At 42.1% G+C, this 17500-nt stretch overlaps 2 protein-coding genes across 14 annotated transcripts in view; both read right to left on the bottom strand.

The window, feature by feature from the left end:
• susd1 (sushi domain containing 1) overlaps positions 1 to 2823 on the bottom strand; it is a 24295-nt gene extending 21472 nt beyond the window's left edge. For all 3 annotated transcript variants that reach the window (XM_037531859.1, XM_037531856.1, XM_037531857.1), the window contains exons 1-2: positions 1499 to 2823; positions 667 to 866 (exon numbers count right to left, since the gene is read on the bottom strand). The gene's annotated coding sequence lies outside the window, so the exon portion shown is untranslated. The remainder of the gene's footprint in view (positions 1 to 666; positions 867 to 1498) is intronic.
• A 4743-nt stretch (positions 2824 to 7566) lies between these two features.
• si:ch211-12e13.12 (paralemmin-2) overlaps positions 7567 to 17500 on the bottom strand; it is a 17996-nt gene continuing 8062 nt past the window's right edge. For 5 of the 11 annotated variants that reach the window (XM_017682743.2, XM_017682746.2, XM_037531908.1 and 2 more), the window contains 5 exons: positions 16772 to 16863; positions 15987 to 16246; positions 10831 to 10954; positions 9323 to 9618; positions 7567 to 8352 (listed from right to left, as the gene is read on the bottom strand). In XM_017682743.2, the coding sequence (XP_017538232.1) occupies positions 7930 to 8352; positions 9323 to 9618; positions 10831 to 10858 (747 nt within the window). In that variant the 5' untranslated portion in view covers positions 10859 to 10954; positions 15987 to 16246; positions 16772 to 16863 and the 3' untranslated portion in view covers positions 7567 to 7929. Of the gene's footprint in view, positions 8353 to 9322; positions 9619 to 10830; positions 10955 to 11632; positions 15388 to 15986; positions 16327 to 16771; positions 16864 to 17500 lie in introns of those variants that run through there. The other 6 variants (XM_017682747.2, XM_037531909.1, XM_017682745.2 and 3 more) reach the window with 5 other exon arrangements.

The raw sequence follows: 17500 nt of genomic DNA on the forward strand, positions 1-17500 counted from the left end.
CATCAATGTGGCATTAAAAATAATGTAATTTCAGGTTTGCTGTCATTTGTCTACCATCATAATGTAAACGCAGCACAACAAACAAGCTCCAGAAAGTCCAGACCTCAGCATCACTGAGTGTGTTTGGGATTATTTGGATCGTGAGAAGCAGAAAATGATAAACCGACTACTAAGACTGAACTACTAAGTCTGAATTCCTGCAGATTATACTGTGAATATTTTTGGTTAAATATGTTTTCAGCTTTTTTATCCTAAGGCTGACTGGAAACTAGCTCAATAAAAAGTTTTCTGTAACACCTATGGGACATGTTATTACAATCCATATACACACATATACACATATCGTTGTTGTCGGAAACCTCGCATCTCCAAAACTTCACAGGGGAAAGAAAAAACATACTTTACCTATAATGTAAGTCAATGGAACCAGACGTTTCAAGTCATTTTGAGCCATTTGTTTTGGTCCATTCATCATGAAATTCACACACAATGTAAAGAACAACAGGTATTTTGAAATTATGTCAAAAACTGAAAAAAGTCAAAAATGGAGATACAAGGTTTTGTTCTGACAACAGCAATATATATATATATATATATGCATACATGCACATACAGAACATACGCATAGGTCTGTGTGTGTGTGTGTGTGTGTGTTGGATGGCCTACCTCTTCAGTACTTTACAGCACACACAATTCCCTTAATCCAGAAATGACTCCTCCATCTGGCCTTATCCTACACAAATCTTCAGAATGGAATAGGAAGCCGGTGATCCTGAGCGAAGAGTGTTTAGGCCTCAGGCTCATACAGTAATGTAGAGTCAGTGTGAGTGACCTATAGGGTCTGCAGGGGGGGCGGAGAGTTAACCCTGTGTGGGACAACCAGATAAGAGCGCTCAGCGCTATCATCACACACACACACACACACACACATCAATGACACACTAAGCCTCCTCACACTGCATGTAGTGTCATGGGGTGGGTAGGAAGCTGGGGGGACTCCATTACCCACAGCCCACCACTGAAGATAGTAGATGATTGGTTATTAAACTGCCGATCCTTGTTTATCTGCAAACTAGTGTTTTTGCGATGTCACAAAACCCAGCACATTTACATATCAGTCTACCTCACCCACTCCCACTGACCTTATTAGGAGCGTTTCAGCCAATCAGAACATGACTCATTTGCATATACCCATTGTACACAAAAACATGTCGCATGTTTTGTTCAAACTCCTGGTGCTGTTGATTTTCTAAGTGAAAATAACTGAACACGTCCTCTACAGAGACACACTTCTGCATGTTTTGAGACACAGTTACTGTTTATTTAAAACATATGAAAAAATAAGATATCAAAGAAAAATGATGGCACATTTTAGACTTTCCGTTCATTTTTTCCCTCCGATGTGTTAAACTCCGCTTTAAAAATATTAACACGTAAGCTGCAAAACCAGCTTCGAATCCTTGGAATGTTTTTGTGATGTCATAAAAATTATACCCACCGATTCAGCATATAGAAGCTTTGCCCCGCCCACTCAGACCGAAGTTATAAGGACTGTTTCAGGCTGGACTGCTTTCTGAGTGAGGTACGATCCAGATCCAATCAGATCCGAGCTCATTAATCAGTCTTAAAGTCGACATTAAACACATAAGCTTCATAAGAGGACCCTAAGTGAGGGACCCTAAGTGTGCGCTCTTCACTTATCTGCAAGACCACCGTCCGATCAGAAACAGCCACACTTGCAGACCCGTATCCATGAACGCCCAAACAGACTCTTCATTCAGAAAAGCCAGGGAAGGGAAGTTAACGCTTCCTTCTGTCCTCGGCAGATACAGCGCCACACTGACATTACACCCATTACCCAGAATGCAAGAGGAAAAAGAAAGTAATGACCCAATGAAAGGGCATGAGCACGAACCCATGGCCTGTTTTTATTGAAATAAATATTTATTGACATAAAAATGACCGTGAAGAAACCACTAGACAGGACCAAGTGCCCAACATTCATAAACAATACGCATTATAACAAACATTATTATTAAATATGAAATTCATTGATTAGTAACACCCATACAAAAAGCTTGTCTTGGTAGAAATGATGTCCACGTGTTCCTTCTGTCCGTCTCCGGCGCTGTGGTCCGTCTGAAAGGCTCTGAATATGTGATGAGCTCAGTCGTATGACGGGAGTCTGAGAGATTCTATAAAAGCGTTAAAAAAATCCAGCTTACAAAAAAGCTTCCAAAGGCCTACAGATGTCCAGCTGGACCGCTTTGATCCTCAAATATTAAAGGATGTATTTTTACACTGCGTGAGGTTCTGGAGATGTAGAACAGCATTGGTTCCTTTGCAGTGACAGAACGTGAGGAGGAACAGCACAAAAGAGAGACAACCCACACTAATAAACACACGCATGAGTGCAAACACATCAATCAGTGACTACACGGACCAAACGCCGCTCAGATGGCCAGCGCGGTCATCTTCACCAGGACGAGAGCCGACTGTAGATCAGAGCTCTGGCTGTGAGCTGGAGCTGGACGATATGGCCAACTTATCACAATATACATTGCATATCGGTCGCTATTAACAATGATCTATTATTATATTGCATTTAATTACATAAACATGTGCCCCTCACCAAGAAAGCCCCTCATAAAGTCCCACCCACTGCATTTGATTGACCTCAGTGACGGTGAAGAACCTTGCTTTCCATTTTTAATTTGGCAGCCAGCGATCATCGAGTTTATTTACATGCACTTATAATCCGATAACTGCAGAAAATCAGATTTTGTCAGTAATCCGATCAGCGCTTTTACTTGAGTAATCAGATAACGGGGAAACCAGATCTCCATGAGTCAGACAGTAATCAGATAACGGGGAAACCAGATCTCCATGAGTCAGACAGTAATCAGATAATGGGGAATCTCCAGGTCTACATGAGTCAGACAGTAATCAGATAATGGGAAAACTCCAGGTCTACATGAGTCAGACAGTAATCAGATAACGGGAAAACTCCAGGTCTACATGAGTCAGACAGTAATCAGATAACGGGGAAACTCCAGGTCTACATGAGTCAGACAGTAATCAGATAATGGGGAAACTCCAGGTCTACAGGAGTCAGACAGTAATCAGATAATGGAGAAACTCCAGGTCTACATGAGTCAGACAGTAATCAGATAATGGGGAAACTCCAGGTCTACATGAGTCAGACAGTAATCAGATAATGGGGAAACTCCAGGTCTACATGAGTCAGACAGTAATCAGATAATGGGGAAACACCAGGTCTACAGGAGTCAGACAGTAATCAGATAATGGGGAAACTCCAGGTCTACAGGAGTCAGACAGTAATCAGATAATGGGGAAACTCCAGGTCTACATGAGTCAGACAGTAATCAGATAATGGGGAAACTCCAGGTCTACATGAGTCAGACAGTAATCAGATAATGGGGAAACTCCAGGTCTACAGGAGTCAGACAGTAATCAGATAATGGGGAAACTCCAGGTCTACATGAGTCAGACAGTAATCAGATAATGGGAAAACTCCAGGTCTACAGGAGTCAGACAGTAATCAGATAATGGGGAAACTCCAGGTCTACATGAGTCAGACAGTAATCAGATAATGGGGAAACTCCACGTCTACATGAGTCAGACAGTAATCAGATAATGGGGAAACTGCAGGTCGACATGAGTCAGACAGTAATCAGATAATGGAGAAACTCCAGGTCGACATGAGTCAGACAGTAATCAGATAATGGGGAAACTCCACGTCTACATGAGTCAGACAGTAATCAGATAGTGGGGAAACTCCAGGTCTACATGAGTCAGACAGTAATCAGATCATGGGGAAACTCCAGGTCTACACGAGTCAGACAGTAATCAGATAATGGAGAAACTCCAGGTCTACAGGAGTCAGACAGTAATCAGATAATGGGGAAACTCCAGGTCTACATGAGTCAGACAGTAATGAGATAATGGGGAAACTCCACGTCTACACGAGTCAGACAGTAATCAGATAATGGGGAAACTCCAGGTCTACACGAGTCAGACAGTAATCAGATAATGGGGAAACTCCAGGTCTACACGAGTCAGACAGTAATCAGATAATGGACAAACTCCAGGTCTACAGGAGTCAGACAGTAATCAGATAATGGAGAAACTCCAGGTCTACATGAGTCAGACAGTAATCAGATAATGGAGAAACTCCAGGTCTACATGGATCAGACAGTAATCAGATAATGGGGAAACTCCAGGTCTACATGAGTCAGACAATAATCAGATAATGGGGAAACTGCAGGTCTACATGAGTCAGACAGTAATCAGATAATGGGGAAACTCCAGGTCTACAGGAGTCAGACAGTAATCAGATAATGGAGAAACTCCAGGTCTACATGAGTCAGACAGTAATCAGATAATGGGGAAACTCCAGGTCTACATGAGTCAGACAGTAATCAGATAACGGGAAAACTCCAGGTCTACATGAGTCAGACAGTAATCAGATAACGGGAAAACTCCAGGTCTACATGAGTCAGACAGTAATCAGATAACGGGGAAACTCCAGGTCTACATGAGTCAGACAGTAATCAGATAATGGGGAAACTCCAGGTCTACAGGAGTCAGACAGTAATCAGATAATGGAGAAACTCCAGGTCTACATGAGTCAGACAGTAATCAGATAATGGGGAAACTCCAGGTCTACATGAGTCAGACAGTAATCAGATAATGGGGAAACTCCAGGTCTACATGAGTCAGACAGTAATCAGATAATGGGGAAACACCAGGTCTACAGGAGTCAGACAGTAATCAGATAATGGGGAAACTCCAGGTCTACAGGAGTCAGACAGTAATCAGATAATGGGGAAACTCCAGGTCTACATGAGTCAGACAGTAATCAGATAATGGGGAAACTCCAGGTCTACATGAGTCAGACAGTAATCAGATAATGGGGAAACTCCAGGTCTACAGGAGTCAGACAGTAATCAGATAATGGGGAAACTCCAGGTCTACATGAGTCAGACAGTAATCAGATAATGGGAAAACTCCAGGTCTACAGGAGTCAGACAGTAATCAGATAATGGGGAAACTCCAGGTCTACATGAGTCAGACAGTAATCAGATAATGGGGAAACTCCACGTCTACATGAGTCAGACAGTAATCAGATAATGGGGAAACTGCAGGTCGACATGAGTCAGACAGTAATCAGATAATGGAGAAACTCCAGGTCGACATGAGTCAGACAGTAATCAGATAATGGGGAAACTCCACGTCTACATGAGTCAGACAGTAATCAGATAGTGGGGAAACTCCAGGTCTACATGAGTCAGACAGTAATCAGATAATGGGGAAACTCCAGGTCTACACGAGTCAGACAGTAATCAGATAATGGAGAAACTCCAGGTCTACAGGAGTCAGACAGTAATCAGATAATGGGGAAACTCCAGGTCTACATGAGTCAGACAGTAATGAGATAATGGGGAAACTCCACGTCTACATGAGTCAGACAGTAATCAGATAATGGGGAAACTCCAGGTCTACACGAGTCAGACAGTAATCAGATAATGGGGAAACTCCAGGTCTACACGAGTCAGACAGTAATCAGATAATGGACAAACTCCAGGTCTACAGGAGTCAGACAGTAATCAGATAATGGAGAAACTCCAGGTCTACATGAGTCAGACAGTAATCAGATAATGGAGAAACTCCAGGTCTACATGGATCAGACAGTAATCAGATAATGGGGAAACTCCAGGTCTACATGAGTCAGACAGTAATCAGATAATGGGGAAACTCCAGGTCTACATGGGTCAGACAGTAATCAGATAATGGGGAAACTCCAGGTCTACATGGGTCAGACAGTAATCAGATAATGGGGAAACTCCAGGTCTACATGAGTCGTTTGAATCCTTCACTTTGTGTTTGGTTTCAGCCACATGCACGGAGAAATCTGATTACTGAGCTAGAACACAGCCTCTTTATCTGATTTCTTTATCGGCTTTTTAGATTGGAGTTTGGTGTTTACATGACCATTTGAATCATCGGATAACAGCAGAAGTCCGATTATGATCGGATTATGAAGTGCATGTAAAACACGCTCATTGTTGCACACAAATGTGTGAACACATTACGAAATTACTTTGAATTATGCCTCGGTTTGTGTGACTCTTGTAGGCAGTGCAGCTGCAAATACATGATTGCCTTTAATTTCAGAAAACGTTGCCATACTTGAAGTTAAAGCCGACGTTATTGAGAATTCGACAATGATTTACTCATCCAGGTGGTGATAAAGCCCCCAGCACTAGTACAACACCAACAATGCATTAATATGTAAGCTAGAACGTTGATGTGTCAATCGTTAATAATACTATAATCACTCTGCCAAGATTCGCTTAGCTGGCATTAGCCAGCCAAGTACCTACCGCTAACGTTATTAGCACCGAGGCTAGCACTGTCCCGTTGTTGTCCCCCAGTTGAGTTTAATGCTCTTGGCATTTATCGTTTTATTGAAAATGCCTCAAATACACATTCCTGCTGTATACAAATTTCAATTTTGGTGATCAGCCTTACTTGCTTAATGCTAACTTCAAATTCCAGGTGCTACAGCATTCCCTGGATCTATACAGCTACTGCCTTGGAATCAACCCCCATTCTCGAGTTCCAACAGGATTAATACTGATTGCTCAATGCCCAAGTAGACGGTCATTTAGCATAATTAGGTTAGCTTTGTTAGCTCCGCTGAAACGTGGCGATGTTCTCCTTTCTCTTTAAAACTTGCTTAGATTCCTCTCCTTATTACTCTATTTCATTCAGTTGTATTCGATTCCATTCCATTCTTTTGAGTCTATTAAAATCAATTCCATTCCATTCTATTGAGTCTATTAAAATCAATTCTATTCCATTCTATTGAGTCTATTAAAATCAATTAAATTCCATTGAGTCTATTAAAATCAATTCCATTCCATTGAGTCTATTATAATCAATTCCATTCCATTGAGTCTATTACAATCAATTCCATTCCATTCTATTGAGTCTATTAAAATCAATTCTATTCCATTCTATTGAGTCTATTAAAATCAATTCCATTCCATTCTATTGAGTCTATTAAAATCAATTCCATTCCATCGAGTCTATTAAAATCAATTCCATTCCATTCTACTGAGTCTATTAAAATGAATTCCATTCCATAGAGTCTATTAAAATCAATTCCATTCCATTCTATTGAGTCTATTAAAATCAATTCCATTCCATTCTATTGAGTCTATTCAATTCAATTCCATTCCATTCAGTCTATTAAATTCCATTACATCCCATTTTGTTCAGTATATTGAATTCATTTCTACATATCTGTTCTACTCAATTCTGTACCAGCCAATACAAATCTAATCCACTGCACACCAGCCTGCCTGATTCCATTGAGTTCCATTCCATTCAGTCTTTTAAATTCAATTCCATACCCCAAGTCTACTCAATTCTGTACCTGCTCAATTCTATACCAGTCTATTCAATTTGATTCCATTCTATTCTGTACCAGTCTGCTCAATTCCGTTCAATTCCATTCCTTTCAGTCTATTCAATTGGATTCCATTCCATGCCAATCTACTCAATTCTGTACCAGTATATTACATTTGGTTCCTTTACATCAGCCAATTCAATTCATGCCAATACCATTTTATCTATTTAATTCCATTCCATACCCATCCACTTAAATCGGGTCCATTCCATTCAGTCTATTTAATTCTGTTCCATTAATTTCCTTACCAGTCAATTCAACTGCAGTCCATTCCAGTCTATTTAATTCCCAAATTAAAATGTTCAATCACTGGACGTCCTTCAGAGCTGTAGATCTGTGGAGATCAGACTCCAGTTCAGGGCAGAATCACAGTTTGCTCTGTTTAAGCTGTATGAATGGAGTCTATGAGACTGTAAAGTGGGTGCTGATGTTCAGAGGATGGTGCAGTAACAGCACAGGTGTTTGGGCCTCCTGGGCGGCTCCTCCTCCTGCTCAGGTTGGGGCGTGGCCTCCAGGCTCTGGCTCTGCTTCTCACACACGGAAGGGGAAGAGTCAGAGGAGATGGACAGCAGGCGACCACAGACGAGCTGGGCGGCGTTGCCGTCCGTAACGGAGCAGTCGGTGACTGTCCTCTCCCTGAGGGACATGTCATCGTCGTCCTCGTCAATCAGTATGACCTCTGACCTCAGCACGCAGGCCAGCGTGCGCACGTCCTCTGAGGACGCCATGTTGCTGGAGTCCACCATGCCCATGGAGGAGGATTTGTCCAGAGACGTCTCGCCGCCGTCCAGCAGACTGTCCTCCGCCTCGGAGCCACAGTGCAGACTGCCAGCGTCCAGGTGCTCAGTGAAACCCTGAGGCACAAACATATCTTTATGTAGTTAAAGTAACAGTTTGGGCTAAATGTAACCAACCAGCCAAGACAGGTCTGGTGTCCCGAGTGTTTAGTAGTTGATTAAACTGCATAAATTATCATCACAATTGCCTCAAGAGTAGCACGTGCTTCCCCTGAGACATGACGATCTACTACATTTTTAAAAAACTGACGCAAAACAACGTCACTGGATAAGAACACAAACTACTAGTACTGTTACTACCATGTTAATACTGTTATTGTCATGCTGAGTGAGGGAGGTAGAGGGAGGTCAATCCTATCCCACCAAGAGAGGAGGAGAGGACCCCTTAGATCTCCACAATTTCTTGGACTCCAGGTTACGGATGGCTGTGGCATCGTCAGTCTAATGAACAGGGTTTCTACACTCACCCCTAACGACTCCTTCAGGGTTTCTACGCTCACCCCTAACGACTCCTTCAGGGTTTCTACACTCACCCCTAACGATTCCTTCAGGGTTTCTACACTCACCCCTAACGACTCCTTCAGTGTTTCTACGCTCACCCCTAACGACTCCTTCAGGGTTTCTACACTCACCCCTAACGACTCCTTCAGTGTTTCTACGCTCACCCCTAACGACTCCTTCAGGGTTTCTACACTCACCCTAACGACTCCTTCAGGGTTTCTACGCTCACCCCTAACGACTCCTTCAGGGTTTCTACACTCATCCCTAACAACTCCTTCAGGGTTTCTACGCTCACCTCTAATGACTCCTTCAGGGTTTCTACACTCACCCCTAACGACTCCTTCAGGGTTTCTACACTCACCCCTAACGACTCCTTCAGGGTTTCTACACTCACCCCTAACGACTCCTTCAGGGTTTCTACACTCACCCCTAACGACTCCTTCAGGGTTTCTACACTCACCCCTAACGACTCCTTCAGCGTTTCTACACTCACCCCTAACGACTCCTTCAGCGTTTCTACACTCACCCCTAACGACTCCTTCAGGGTCGTGGTCTGTGTTGTCAGTAAAGCCGGACCCAGGCCGTCAGACACCGATTCAGACACGCTCTCTTTATGAAGGTCGACGTGGTCTGACCTGGGTTCCTGTGGTTGGGGGCTTTTCTCCGGAGTCACGACCCCTGAGGTCAGTGTTAGGGTCTGTACCGTTCTTTTGGAGTTCCTGTAGAGCTCTGTGCTCTTCTGAGCATGCTCAGTAGAAGATGAGAGACTGTTCATCAGGTTCTTCTGCTGCTTCTTTATACAGGCTGTTTTAGTGCCAGAGCCTGAAAGAGAGAGAGAGAGAGAAAGAGAGTCATGTTCTACGGTTTCTCGTTAAGCTGAATGAATAACCGGCTCTAAATGTAGGTATTGTGATATAAACAGAGTCTGTTCTACGGTTTCTCGTTAGGCTGAATGAATAACCGACTCTAAATGTAGGTATTGTGATATAAACCGAGTCTGTTCTACAGTTTCTCATTAGGCTGAATGAATAACCGGCTCTAAATGTAGGTATTGTGATATAAACCGAGTCCGTTCTACAGTTTCTCATTAGGCTGAATGAATAACCGGCTCTAAATGTAGGTATTGTGATATAAACTGAGTCTGTTCTACAGTTTCTCTTTAGGCTGAATGAATAACCGACTCTAAATGTAGGTATTGTGATATAAACCGAGTCTGTTCTACAGTTTCTCATTAGGCTGAATGAATAACCGACTCTAAATGTAGGTATTGTGATATAAACCGAGTCCGTTCTACAGTTTCTCATTAGGCTGAATGAATAACCGGCTCTAAATGTAGGTATTGTGATATAAACTGAGTCCTTTCTACAGTTTCTCATTAGACTGAATGACTAACCGACTCTAAATGTAGGTATTGTGATATAAACCGAGTCTGTTCTACAGTTTCTCATTAGGCTGAATGAATAACCGGCTCTAAATGTAGGTATTGTGATATAAACCGAGTCCGTTCTACAGTTTCTCATTAGGCTGAATGAATAACCGACTCTAAATGTAGGTATTGTGATATAAACCGAGTCTGTTCTACAGCTTCTCATTAGACTGAATGAATAACCGACTCTAAATGTAGGTATTGTGATATAAACCGAGTCTGTTCTACAGTTTCTCATTAGGCTGAATGAATAACCGACTATAAATGTAGGTATTGTGATATAAACCGAGTCTGTTCTACAGTTTCTCATTAGGCTGAATGAATAACCGACTATAAATGTAGGTATTGTGATATAAACCGAGTCTGTTCTACAGTTTCTCATTAGATTGAATGAATAACCGACTCTAAATGTAGGTATTGTGATATAAACCGAGTCCGTTCTACAGTTTCTCATTAGGCTGAATGGGATTTCTATCAGTGTTATGTGAAGCTTGAGCAGCTTCACAACACTAGATACAAAAGAAGACATTTGTGGGCGGAGCCTGGGACGGGCAACAGTGTAAAATGTATTATAGTAATGTACATTATACCCTTTTTACTCCACTTACAGGCCACTGTGTTATCCTTGGATACCATGGTCAGATGGCGAGGGTCCACACCTGAGCCGCTCACATCTGCACACACGCAGACGTCCGGCAGCGCGTCTTAATTCTCCATCAGTCCTCAGGATTACTGTAGGAGGATTAATCACAAACGCTCTAATACCTCAACAACTGTTTACTCATTACACATAATCAGAGTTTAATACGATACAAGGAGCTAGAAAAGGAACCAGATACGACGACTGAGGAGATCGAGTCAATGAACCAAAATACAGAAGACGCTACGCAGGCAAGCCGAGTTATGCTGATCCGCCTTTGGCTGCATGGCATTTTTCACATCAGGGCCTTTAGTACAAGATGTACATAAAAACCTTTCTATTGGGTGGAAAATTAGCATTTTAGTCCCTTGTCAACTTTTGTCAACACACAAATTTACGATCATAGTACAACTACTACTCGCTGTTGTCGGAAGAAAACCTCATATCTGCATTTTTGACGTAATATGAAAATGTTGCCCTTCATATTGTGTGTAAATTTCATGATGAATGGACCAAAATAAATGTCCCAAAACGGCTTGGAAAAACATCTGGTTCCATTGACTTACATTAAAAGTAAAGCAGGTTTTTTCTCCTGTAAAGTTACCATTATGGAGATACACGGTTTTGTTCCGATATCAGCGTACTACTAATATTCTTATTGATATTACTGTTATTACTACTAGTGCTACTACAGTTACTACTACTACTTACTAACAACAATTACACTAACCATAACAGACAGAACGTTAAGCATTTTTAAAAATGTTTACCAGTAAAATGAACCCTTTGGGGTCTGAGGGCATTTGCACTGCAGCTGTCTCCGATGTGGTCGGAGGGTTTCCGGCGTAATGGGTCAGTTCTTAGATTGCTTGTATCTTAGCCCCTCTTCATAGCCTCATAACTCCGGATGTGAGTGACGCAAGATCTTGTGATTTGGTGGAATGGAAAGGGCGGCTCTACAGATTCAGGCAATGTTCGAAACGTATTTCTGTGCTATATTATTGCAAAGATAGAGAAACAGTGAGTTTGATGCAAGGGAGAGTTTGGCAGCCCCAGAGGATTAGAAGGGACTCTTATTATGACCGCACTGCGCCTCTAAAGCAGAGTGGATAAATCTGTGTTTTCCATGGTTTTATTTGATAATTCCATTCATAATTCTGACATGTCTACCAACAACTACTGAAAAAATCCATAAAGCTTAGATAGCCAAGTTCCAGCTAGGTTCTGAATTAGCACAGTTATTAGCATACCCTGCTAGAAAAACCAGCATAGGCCAGCATGGCTGCGCACCAGCACATACTGGCTTGCTAGGTGACCAGCGTAAGCCAGCAGGAGAGTAACTGCAAGACTCTGTGGTGATTCTTCTTCCCCATACACACTCATTAAAATGTCTAGTTACTCAGAGTCATGTACAGAGTCAGAAATTGGTACATTTTCTCTTCAGAATGTAAAAACAAGAGGAAAAAGACACTTTCTCTGCTAGCATTCATGCTAATAGTGTGTATCCTACTAAAAGAGTGCCACATAAAACTAGTATTAGAGTTTATATTCAGGTGCACTTGCTGGTCATGAACTAGTGCTTGGTGACTCTTCACCTAAAACAATAAACAAGAGCTAAATGAAGCTGCTTATACAGTAAGATGATGGAAAATTCCAGCTGAAGTCGGACTGGGGCACAACAGGGATTGGGAATCAGCGTCACATTGTGTTGGATTGCTGCGGACAAATATCCATAAACACAGAGTGAGCTTGAGGAGCTGTCCAACTCCAGAGGGACGACAAACATCGGCATGTGAATAATATTAGCCTTACTGACGGAGTGGATCTGGACATAACTCTCAAACACAGGGCCACCTCCTCTTCAATGCACAGTTTTCCTAACTGCTGTGCAGCTTAAGTGCCCATTGTATTGAATAATTTACCATTTTCAAGTCACTTGAATCCGATGTACAGACTACAAATGGATATTCTGGTTAGCACACAGACACTTTTACTGTACTGCAGTCTATTAAACCCCATTCAATTGAAAGTAGGTTACAGTACATCAGTATACAAAGTAGGTCAGTATAAAGTCTTTAAGACGATCACACCAATACTAAGTGCCCATTTTCACCTCTGCTAACGTTACTAGCCACCTACCTTTTACCTCAGAATCAGCGAGTTTGTTACGAGTCAGGTGGCTGATACTAAATAATAACAATGATAAATTCACCAAACGATTTGAACGTTTTATTCCTCTAAATCTAAACTCGGGCTTGGGCTTTATCAACACTCTCACTGCAATGCTCCCTATGTGCTACTCGACTACAGCAGGATCCGAGGAGATGAATGGAACCAAGTAAAGTCAGTCAGTAAGAGACTCAGTCAGTCGGTCTGCTGAGTCAGTCGGTGACTCAGTTAATTAGTCAGCAAGTGACTCAGTCACACAGTCATTTACTGACTCAGTTAGTCAGTCAGTAAATGACAGATAGTCAGTCTGTGAGTCAGTCAGTGATTCAGTTAATCAGTCAGTAAGAGACTCAGTCAGTCGGTCTGCTGAGTCAGTCGGTGACTCAGTTAATTAGTCAGCAAGTGACTCAGTCACACAGTCATTTACTGACTCAGTTAGTCAGTCAGTAAATGACAGATAGTCAGTCTGTGAGTCAGTCAGTGATTCAGTTAATCAGTCAGTAAGAGACTGAGTCAGTCGGTCTGCTGAGTCAGTCGGTGACTCAGTTAATTAGTCAGCAAGTGACTCAGTCACACAGTCATTTACTGACTCAGTTAGTCAGTCAGTAAATGACAGACAGTCAGTCGGTGAGTCAGTCAGTGATTCAGTTAATCAGTCAGTAAGAGACTGAGTCAGTCGGTCTGCTGAGTCAGTCGGTGACTCAGTTAGTTAGTCAGCAAGTGACTCAGTCACACGGTCACTTACTGACTTCGTAAATGACAGACAGTCAGTCGGTGAGTCAGTCAGTGATTCATTTAACCAGTCAGTAAGTAACTTTGTCGGTCAGTCTGTAAGTGACTCAGTCAGCCAGTCAGGCAGTGACTTAGTCAGTCAATAACTCAGCTGGTCAGTCAGTAAATGACAGACAGTCAGTCGGTGAGCCAGTTAATCAGTCAGTAAGTGACTCAGTCAGTCAGCCAGTGACTTAGTCAGTCAATGACTCAGTTAGTGACTCAGTTAGTGACTCAGTCAGTGACTCAGTAAGAGACAGCATTTTTCGCAGAGGAAAGGAGAAGAAAAAGGGGAGCAGCGAGGAGCTGATGGAGATGGAGAGAGTTATTTTTGCTGGGTCGGGTGAAGGAGTCTGGACTTTAAAAGCTGTAAAAATAACTCAAACCCCTCGAGATTCTAAGGAGCTTTCAGAGAATTCTATTACACACACACACACACACACACACACACACACAGTCTCCCAGATAAGATCTTAGTGATGCTCTCTCTGATGTGTGTGATGTTTCTCTTTCTGTGATTATTTGTGTGATAACCATCACTGAACACCTGCACTGCACACACTGACAGAATCAGGCCTTCATAATGATTATTATCAGTGTGATAAAACCACACACACATTACCATTTTATACACATTCTATATATATGTACACACACACACACATATATAATACATATATATATATGAGATCATTTGGAGTGTCTTAATAATCAAACGCTCTTCTAAGCAGTTCATGAGCCCACATGTCCGTCATAAAAGCCAGTTAAAGGAGATCTGTGGAAGTCAAGGCACAATGTGGAAAACCAAGAAACTTCTCAGATTAAACAGCTTCAATGACCAGAAAGGAAAAGCAAAACCCCCACATGACAGCGAAGGGCCTACAGGAGGGTTTAGCAGTGGTGGTGCACCATTCTGCTCCGCAGAGCTGCTCACACAAACACGAGCCACCAGAAATAAACATTAACATTCAAACTCATTACATTCTGGAATCTAGTCCTGTGGACTGACTGCAGTGTCCGGTCACAGTCATGTTCGGAATGAATTCGATGAAGAGAGCAGCGTGCTGACTGTTCAGCCTGGGGTGGATTTACTGTGTGTTGGGCTTGTGTGGCAGTCAGTAGCTCAGGATGGAAGAATGGATTCCACTGAATACCAGCAAATTCTGGATGGAAGTGTGACGTTGAAGCTAAATAGAGACTAGCTACCACAACAGGCCCAGAAGATTCTTCAAGTATATTAGGGCAAGTATTAGTCTAAATCCAAACCTTTGCACGCGTTCAGCATCGATGATGCTGAAAATACTCCATCAGTCTGTTCACCTAACAGGAAGACCTAGACAGCCAACATCATCACCTCCCACAGCGAGAGCAGTTTCAGGAAATAAGTCACTATTTTGAGACATCATTCCGAGATATTTAGTCATTATATATATAGAAAAAAAAACAATCTGACATATTAAGCCAATATTTCAAGAAACACTCATTATTTTGAGATACTAAGTCAATATTTTGAGAAACTGTATTAAGTCAAAAAAAATGAAAGACGTGATTATTTTGATGTTTAGCCAATACTTTAAAAACTGTCATTCATTTGAGAAAGTGAATATATTAAGAACATAAGTCATTATCATTAGTCATAGTCATTCTTTTTCTCTATGATTTGATTTTTATATTTCTACCAAAAACAGAGCAAGAGAAATTTTTTTTAATGATTTAAGGACGCTTCAAGAAAATAATGAATAATATATAATATATAAAATAATACATGAATTTTCACATATTAAGTCAACATTTGAAGGCACTGGGCAATTATTTGAAGAAAGTCAATGTTTTGAGAAAATGTCATTATTTTGACATATTGAGTAAAAAACTAAAAAAATAGGTCATTCAACATATTCAATTAATATTATTTGGACACTAAGTAGGAAATGACACAGAACGCTCATTATTTCAACACGTTAAATCAATATTTCACCAAAGTATGTCATTATTTTCAGAAAGTCAAGTCCAACATTTCAAGAAAATAAGCAACTATTTCGACGTATCTATTCAGTATTTCAAGAAAATCATCACTTTGACGCATCAGATCTTCGGTTTTAAGAATATAATTCTTTCAGGACTCTAAGTCATTATTTTGAGATGCTGCTGCCCGAAACAGAGAAAGAAAGAATTTTTCTCCTTTACCTGGCAGGTCAAGAAAGTGATCTAACTGCGGAGCACAGGGCGTCTCTAACACAAAGAGCATCACCACAGTGTCCACTGCGAGTGTGCCGACCAGCTCCAGACGGGTCTCTGAGGGAGTCTGGACGGACCGAGACGACCACAGCATCCAACCCGTCTCCGCTGTCCAACAACAATCAGTCAGAAAGTCTAAAAACAGCAGGAAGAAAGTGAAAGACTGACTCACCGGAGAATGTGCAGCATCTCTGAGAGTGTGATCCACTCTGGCAGAAGGAGGGGGTGAGAGAGAGGGAGAGAGAGGGAGAGAGAGAGAGAGAGAGAGAGAGAGAGAGAGAGAGAGAGAGAGAGACAGAGAGAGAGAGAGAGAGAGAGAGAGAGAGAGAGAGAGAGACAGAGAGACAGAGAGAGAGAGAGAGAGAGAGAGAGAGAGAGAGAGAGAGAGAGAGAGACAGAGAGAGAGAGAGAGAGAGAGAGAGAGAGAGAGAGAGAGAGAGAGAGAGAGAGACAGAGAGAGAGAGACAGAGAGACAGAGAGAGAGAGAGAGAGAGAGAGAGAGAGAGAGAGAGAGACAGAGAGAGAGAGAGAGAGAGAGAGAGAGAGAGAGAGAGAGAGAGAGATGGAGAGAGAGAGACCTTACATTCTACATTAAATGGGAAGCCTTAAAATATCTGATTCCTCAAGACTGTGAACGCCTGTTCACTCAATAGAAAATACTTATTAGGCCTCTTCAGCTGATTTACACACACACACACACACACACACACACACACACACACACACACACACACCTCTCTCTTTATGTCTCCGCTATTCTTTTCTCCCATGATGATAAAGGGCGTGTTTGTGAGGAAGGCTCTCCTCCTCCTCCTCCTCCCGAACACTGCATGATGAATAATACACGTGAAACACTTCCACATACATGTAAGTACAGACACAGCAAGCCTGAGTGAACATCAGAACTCTGAAATATTAAAGAGTCACTCAGCTCCCTGAAGGAGAACAGCAGAGGGGCTTCAGCACTGCTGCCCCCTGCTGGAAGAACCACGCACACTGCCCTGATGAATGCACTGCAAACAGTGGTGCACTATTACTGATGTAGCATTCCGTTCAGTCGTTTTTCTTTGAAAGGGTATTTAAAAAAGATTAGTAAACAATAAAACACTGCATCATGTATTGGTATTATTTCAGGAGGACAGTGAAGCTGAAACTGAGGAGCTCTCAGCGACTTTAAACATTGCTCTGTCATAGGATTCCTCCTCTACCTCAGGTCAGTTTGTGAAGTTTCTGTCCTGCTAGATCTGCCCCAGACAACTGTAAGTGCTATTATTGTGAAATGGAGGTGTCTAGGAGCAAAAACAGCTCAGCCATAAAGCAGTAGACCACACAACCATGCAGAGTGTCTGCCCTCTGTTGAATTACTAAAGAGTTCCAAACTGGCTCTGGAAGCAGCATCAGCAAAAGAACCTGCGAATTAGGAGCATCATGGAATGGGTTTCCATGGTCAAGCAGCTGCACAC

The sequence above is a fragment of the Pygocentrus nattereri genome, chromosome 20 (genome assembly GCF_015220715.1).
Source record: "Pygocentrus nattereri isolate fPygNat1 chromosome 20, fPygNat1.pri, whole genome shotgun sequence".
Classification (NCBI taxonomy): domain Eukaryota; kingdom Metazoa; phylum Chordata; class Actinopteri; order Characiformes; family Serrasalmidae; genus Pygocentrus; species Pygocentrus nattereri.